Raw genomic sequence first — 8,153 nt, forward strand, 5'->3', positions numbered from 1 at the left:
TGTCTAGGACCAGAATACAAAAGCTATCACACTTGATATGTAAGACAATTTTTTGTTTTGCTATCACACTTGTTGCATAGGACTGTAAAGATTTTTGGGCAAATGTATAGGACAATTTTGAATATTAATATAAACTGATTTACCCTATGCTATATATTTTTATATTGACACCTATAGGCTCTATATTTTCCAGTGAAAAAATGAGAAATCAAAACAAAATCAGTTCACCTACAATTGAAAATAACAAATTTAATCGACCAATTAAACAAATCATTCTTCATATGCACTATATAATTCATCGCTACACCAAATCAATTTCACTAATTACATAAATTATCAAATTCTAAAACTTCCAAATTTAGACCAGTAACAACAAATACATTGATAGTAATTTATATTTTTCCAATACCAAAAGAAAATTAACTTAATCTTTTGCATAATGTTATTGCTCACAATCAATAGCTTACAACTATATATAAGCTTGAGCTATATATCAAACTATTACAACTCCACTTCACCCAAAACGACTTCGTATACATAGGGCGAGGCGCGTCTAGCCTCACGGCCCGAGCCTATAGGGACCGTTGGGCATATAGTGGCCGTCCATATAGAGGGCTCCATTTTGTGGATGAAGTCCATCCATCACCATAAATTGCATATCTTCTGAGGGCTTCCAATGCCTTTTTCTTTGGTTTATGAACCAATTATTTATCTGTTTTTGGTCCAAACCAGTTGATTCTGCCAATGCCACCTTCTCTGATTCCTGCAAGGGGACACAATTGTCAAATAATTTATCCGAATATTTCATGCAAAATCAGAATTTGGCCAAAGTTTTATAATTTATTGACAACTATATCCATATTTCATTTCCAAGCAATTGGAGGTTGAGCCATTATGGTCAATCACTACATGACTGAATCTTGACCAAATTTTGATTCTTCAAACTATAGTATATTGAGATTTATTTACCGAAAATGATAGTGATGTGACTGCCTCGATATATTCGTGTGACCATATCACCACCCATTTATGGTAAACTGATCTCGATATAAAATCATAGTAATTGTTTTATACTCCATATAGTTGCAATATCAGAATTTGACCAATTTTCGATAATGTACTGACAATTATATATCCATCATGGATATTTCATTAGGGATAACAACATGTAACTTAATGAATCTTGGCCAAATTCTGATTTTGCACGATGCATATAATCCATATAATAAAATTTTGGGGATGATCATATCTTGGTTGAAGAATTAGAATCAATTAGTAGTATAACAACGTAGAGAAATTTAAAAATTAGAATTTGACCAAAGTTCATAATCCCGTTTTATTAGAGGGGCGTAGACGACATACCGATGGATATGGCCACTTGTAATGAAGCTCCCACCAGCTAAGAAGTTTTTGGCGAGCCTCTTTAGGCAGTTTCCCTTTCTTCTTCTTCTTGGAGAGTTCTTGCTTGAGACTACTCAAGTATCCACTGTACTTTTTCAGGAGGTGGGTTTTCAGCTCTCGGTCTTCTGCTCGTGGATCGATCTCCGGCAGCCCTGTCTCTCCAGCGCTGTTCTCTTGCTCCTCCTCTGACGAACCGATGCCCTCACTCTTGTCCTCTTTTCAATTAATGCAAACAAGGTAAGTAAAATTGAAGTTGTATAATATTAATTGCACTTTTTTGTGTTTAAATGTTCAAACCAAAAAGATGACGAGCGGTTCATAATAGAAATAACGTGAAAACTAAATCAAGCGTTCTATCCAAAATTTATAATAAATAAAGCAATAAACGAACACAAGAATACAGAAGCATAGAGATAAAAGTGCTCACAACAACACCTGCCTAAAGAAGAGCTCCAAGCAACAATTGGAATTCTAAGCAAAAATAAAAAAAGAATGAATAATAGCAACGAAAAGGAAAAAATGAGTGATAAGAAAGGTCAAAGAAGAATAGTTCGTGTCACAAATGGGAAAATGATGGAAACTACAAAGACTATGATGTGTAAATATTAATTGAACCATTTATTACTCTTATCCAATCCTTTTGTTCTTCAAAATATAGATAAAAACAAGATCTAAATTCATATAATTAACTAATCATGGCTTTAACACTACAAATTTCAAACGGTTCCAAATAATCAATCCTAATCTTTTTTTCTAGAGCCAAATATCTCATAATCAAATTCACCAATATCTTCGTAAACTCCTACCCGGGGATTTTCCCGTATGCACACTGAAGATAGCGACTGCATATGCTCGCGACATAAAAAAATATCACAAAAACCCTAATGCACATAGAAATAGCGTGCTTTACCCAACGCGCACTAAAGATAACGACCGTACGTAAATTTCCACATTATAAAAAATATCACAAATTACACCTAATGCGTATAAAGATAGCGGTTGCAGATTCTCACTACGCACAAAAATTCATAATTTTTTGAAAATTTTCAATAGTAAAGGAGAAATGTGACTTGTATATATATGTCATGACACAATACACAATAGGCTATAATTAATAACCAAAGAAAGAGGCTATTCAATAGAACATCGAAGTGATGGTTCAATCTACAGTTGTTGATAAAATAAATTCAGAAAAGACAACAAAAGGATGACACCACTATAAAAAGAATAAGATAGAAATGGCATGTATTATTTCACCTAGGAAAATATTGGAATATTACAATACCTCCAAATATAAGCAAAAAGCAGAAATATAAAAAAAAAAGGCAGCATGTAGTGGAAAGAAATAAAAAAAACCTGAAATTACTATGGCACAGAGACTAGATGGGGCAGCTCACAGATTTGAACAGCATCCTATGTTTCTCATTTTTCCAAAGCCTAAAAAGCTAAATTGCAAAACTAAAGATATGACAAATTTAATGGTTGTGTGTCATCTATGTCTACCCACATATCTCAGACATAACTCTCAGATTCCACCAGTATTACTATAAAATAATATTAAATATAAATATAATAAACAAATATAGAGTTTTTTTAGTTTAGTAAAACAAAGAGTAAAATATGTATTCACTGCATTATTCTCATATTCGGACAAAAGAATGTAGTTTTCACAATAACCAAACCCTATATATATATATATTCGATGTAATATTTTCTAGTATTTAAAAAGTACAGTTATTTAGTACAAACATGTTCAGTACAATATTCTCATTTTTTATAAAATGTATAATTCTCACAATATACACATTTAAATATATATCTAGAGAGAGGCCATGGAGATTATGGAGAAATATCACAGTTATTTCAATGCAAACATACATACATATATGGAGTACATATATATAGAGAGAGAGAGGTTACAAAGAGTCAAAGATTATGGAGAAAAATAGATTGGAATGTGGTGGAGATTTAAGTAATGGATATGGTTAGCAATGGAACCCATGAAAAGTGAAACAAGTAATAAAATAGAGTGATTATATATGATTGTTTTAAAGGTGATAATATTATATTAAGCATAATGGAACCAAATCATATCTTTTTCACTATACAGCTCGTGATTAGGGTTTTATTTTAATGGGGAGTTTCAGTCAAACTTCTGTTCACTCGTAAATCGCACCATCTCTACTATTCATTCAACAAGAAGCAGTTGCAGTAAATTTTTGCAGACAATAAACCCCCAATTCCGACGTTTCCCCTCGAACCAATAAGTCAGAAGTTTGAGCCGAAACAACACCATCACCTCTATTTGGGGTTTGACAAATCCAGCTGCTCAGTTGATAAATCGTTTTTTCAATGAGTTAAAAAAAAACACCATGACTGCTGTATATATATGCGAACAAGCACAGCTCAGTTAGTAATAGGCTTCCTCTGAACTATGAATAGGTAAGAAGATCGAGATGGAAAAAAGCAGAAGCAGTCGCATCTTGGCTGATAAGACGTTTCCCCTCAAATCAAAAGGTTCGAGAAAGAGAGGTTACCGGAGTTGAAGATACGGACGGGGGCGTTGGTGAGGACGTTGAGCTGCGATTCGATGCGACGCATAAAATCCATGGCTTCTTGCAAGGGACGATTTAGCTCTTCTCGATATTTCACCAACATATCATAGTAAGCTTCCTGCAATTTTTTTTATTTTTTTTCTATGATCAAAATTTATTAAATCAAATTTACCAAAAAAAAATAAAATTAATAGTACTACCATAAATTGGTCGAGTTCCGGATCCTTCGAGTACTCGTCTCGGCTCGCCACCGCCGCCCGCTGACGCGCCTCAAACTCCTCCCGCACGGCCGCCAGCCGCGCCACAACCTCGGCCGGCGCCCCAACCTTCATATGTCATGTTTGTCAAATCAAGTAAGGAGAATTAAATTATTTTTTTTAATAAGTGGTAGAGTGGTTAATGTCTGATGTGATGCTGTAATAATAAAAAGAAATGTAACCTTTTGACAATCCATGTAAGCTTTCAATAGATTGGAGTATTGGGGATGTGCAGTTATTTTGGCTTTGATGGTGTCGGTTTCGATCAGATCGAGACTATTGAAAGTGGCCGGATAGTGGAATCTAGGGTGCGAGGTTCCGGCCTCGGTCTTCACGGCCGGGGAGTCATAGCAAGAGTGGATATGGAAGCCTCCACCGCCGCCGTTGGAGCCGCTGCTTGGCCGTGCATAGAAGGGCGGGAGAACCGGGCCGCCGCCGCCGCCGCCGTAGAGGAAGGCGGCGCCTCTTGAATTGGAGGTCTCGGTGAGGTGATGATTGTATTCTTCCATATCTTTTGATGAATTCGGATATTGAAAAAGGTTGAAAAACCCTTTTTTGTTATTGGGAATTTGAGAGAGTAAGGGTGGAAAATGAAACCCTAGCTAGAAGAGTTATGAAGATTGAATTAATAAAATTATGTGACCAAAAACAAGAGATGATTGATCTATATTTAGAAAAATAAAGAGTATTTTTTTGTTAATTTGGATCGAAGTTGGAGGTGTGAGGTGTGAGCATGTTTGATGGTGAGAAAAGAAGCCGGAATTTGGCGGCCGGAATTATCAGCAACGGCGGTGTGGGGTGGGGTGGGTGACGAGATGTTCTTTAGCAAAGAATAAATTATAGTAGTAGTAGAATATATATAAATAAAAACTTGAAGACAAATAAATGTTGGAAAGCTAGACTACTAGTTGACAATTAAACCAGTTAGTTTTTTCTGCTTTTATCCGTTTTTGTTTTTTTCTTTTCCTATTACTAGTGTTTTCTTACCTCCACTAACTTTCATGAGACTTTTTTTAAACTTAATTCTGATATTAAGCCTTCAATAGTTGATTTGTTAGGGTTAGGTTTTTGGTTTAGTTAATGTTTATCTTCGTGAATTTTCCGTTTCTTGATATTATTGACTAATTAGCATATGTGATGTTAGGCGAGATCGATGTCTTTGCTAAAGAAGATAGGTAAGTCTGATATTATTGTAGGTTGTTGTCGCTGGCTGATAATTAGTCGGTTTTTGTTTTATTTTTTTTTATTTTGTTGTTTTTATGTGTTATAAGAGCATTCGCAGCGGTGCGTCCGTCCGTGCCAGCGGCGCGGCACCACCAGCTTGCCGCTGGCGCGGCCCTATTCGATGCATCGAGCACGTCCGTGCCAGCGAGCAGCTGACGTGGCGCGTTTTGATTGGCCAACGACATTTCCGTTGGAAATTCATTTTTTTAAATCGAAAATAATACCAAAAAAATTTTAGATTCCCAAAAATATGGCAGTTTTTTTTACCGTTTTTCTGGAATTTTTAAATTTTTTTTATTTCCAAAATCATCTATAAATATATACATTTATCATCCATTTTTCACATCAAATCATCTCCCATTCATCTCTCCTTCATATTTTTTTCATACAACTTATCTACATATTCATCTCTCACTCAAACCCTCTCAAATGGATTTCACCAACACATTGCGAAAGCGGAGCGCTAATAACAAGAATCATATTAACAATATCGTGCCGCCTATAAAGCCTATGTCACCGCGAATACCCCCGCCCCTCCTCCTCGACCAACTAGATCAACTCGCCGCTACATCCATCGTGACCGGGAGGGAGCCAACGAAAGGCTCGTTGCCGACTATTTTTTCGACCAGCCGCGGTTTCCGGAAGATTACTTTCGGCACCGTTTTCACATGTCAAAACGCTTGTTTATGCTATCCGCCCGTGTTGAATACTTTTAAACAAGTACAGATGCAACCGGTCGGCAAAGTCTCTCTGCGTTGCAGAAGTGTACGTGTGCCATCCGACAACTTGCTATTGAGCAAACGGCTGACCTCTTCGACGAGTATTTGCATGTCGGTGAGTCAACTGGAATCCTTTGCCTTAAAATTTTTTGGAACGACGTTCGTTCAGCTTTCGGTGAGGAATTCCTTCGGGTACCCACCACCGATGATTGCCAACGGTTGCTTCGTCTTCACGAAACAGTCCATGGTTTTCCCGGTATACTCGGCAGCATTGACTGCATGCATTGCAGCATTGGAGGTGGAAGAATTTTCTGACTGCTTGGAGGGGGCAATACTTAAGCGGCCACAAAGGCAGCGGCCACAAAGTCGGCGGCCCAACACTTATCCTTGAAGCACTCGCCGACTACCGTCTATGGATTTGGCATACATATTTTGGTATTGTCGGATCCAACAATGACTTGAACGTGCTCTAATCTTCACCACTCTTCAATGATGTTTTGAATGGTGTAGCACCGGCGATCGACTTCACCGTCAACGGAAATGCATACCACATGGGTTACTATCTCGCCGATGGTATATACCCAATGTGGTCGACTTTCGTGAAGATGCTCAACAACCTGCAAGACCCGAGACGGGTTCTTTTTGAGCAACGTCAAGAGTCCGCTCGAAAAGATGTCGAAAGCGCTTTTGGGGTCCTTCAAGCCCGATTCAACATTGCGAAGGCCCCGTCTCAGCTGTGGTACATGAAAAATATCACCGACATCATGTACACGTGTATTATCTTGCACAACATGATTATAGCTGATGAAGGACAGATGACGGCTAGCTTTTACGACGAGGATGAAGCCGGAAGCTCAACCGCGAGGTCTCCCTCACGCCGAGGTGTGCATACGACGGTGGGCGAGAGGATCGAAACAAGGAACACATTGCGCGATACCCGAGCCCACATTGAGCTACAAGAAGACCTAATCAAACACATTTGGACAAAATTCGGCCACGAGTAGTGGTTTTTTAAATTTTATGAATTTAATTATGTAATTTTTAATTATTTTGTAATTTGTAAAAGTATTCCCGATATTTTTAATGCATTTTAATTTTGTGGAAATGTTTTTATTTAAATTGAATAATAGAATGGTGGGACCCTTGAGCTTGTCCTTGCGGAAGAGCACAGATGTGGGTGTTGTGCTCTTGCCTAAGAGCAGAGAGTAAATGGGGGTTCGGGCTCACATCCGTGATCGTTGACAAGAGCACGGATGTGGATGCTCTAATGGTGTGTTGTTATTTGGATTGTCATATTTTTTGGTGAATTCTGACTCGTCGATTCATATCAGCTTTGAGCATTTTTGCACTCAGTTAAAAAGAAGGTCGAAATAGCTTTTAATTTAACAAAAAAGTATGTGTTGCGAAAAATGACACAAGAGTTACATAGTTAAAGAAATTTATGACAGTTTCCTTCGACAACCATAATGGATAAAAGGTGAAAATAATTCATAGGATGACATGTGTTCATTTCCTAAAAAACTAAAGTTTGAATCCCACCATGATGTTAAGGTTCTAGCTTGTCCCGATAGAATTTACTATATGTTCATTTTTCAAATTTATCTTGTCATAAAATGAAAATAGACAGCACTATGGATTTATCTACATTAAATTCAAGTTGAATTTACTATAGGTTCATTTTTCAAATTGATCTTGTCATGAAATGAAAATAGACAGCACTATGGATTTATCTACATTAAATTCAAGTGTACTTTTTATTAAAAGTTATGATCATTATTTACATCTAACAATAGCAGGTTTTAGTTGTGGCCAATTGTGTGTTGTAAAGGTGATGAGTAATAATATGGTTCTACAAGCAAGGCTGTATATAAATAAATGCTCTTAATTACTAGTTATTTATAGCCTTTTGAGATTATGATATAGTTTGAATTCCTAAATAGTTTCATTTTCATATTTTATTTTATGTGTCGAACTATATGTCGATTATAATATCCTTT

The 8,153-nt window shown here is 36.8% G+C and overlaps 1 protein-coding gene and 1 long non-coding RNA gene across 2 annotated transcripts; one reads left to right on the top strand and one right to left on the bottom strand.

The window, feature by feature from the left end:
* Positions 1-377: 377 nt before the first annotated feature.
* On the bottom strand, positions 378-5,584 carry LOC121755961 (homeotic protein knotted-1-like). The gene is made up of 5 exons (XM_042151411.1): positions 4,396-5,584; positions 4,157-4,282; positions 3,939-4,074; positions 1,363-1,616; positions 378-763 (listed from the first exon to the last, which is right to left on the bottom strand). Exons 1-5 carry the CDS (start codon positions 4,720-4,722, stop codon positions 560-562), a joined length of 1,047 nt encoding a protein of 348 aa, XP_042007345.1. The 5' UTR covers positions 4,723-5,584; the 3' UTR covers positions 378-559.
* On the top strand, positions 1,623-4,291 carry LOC121755962. The gene is made up of 3 exons (XR_006040882.1): positions 1,623-3,757; positions 3,844-4,065; positions 4,151-4,291. It is a non-coding gene; the product is annotated as an uncharacterized LOC121755962 (long non-coding RNA).
* Positions 5,585-8,153: the final 2,569 nt, after the last annotated feature.

Source organism: Salvia splendens, chromosome 11 (genome assembly GCF_004379255.2).
Source record: "Salvia splendens isolate huo1 chromosome 11, SspV2, whole genome shotgun sequence".
Lineage (NCBI taxonomy): Eukaryota > Viridiplantae > Streptophyta > Magnoliopsida > Lamiales > Lamiaceae > Salvia > Salvia splendens.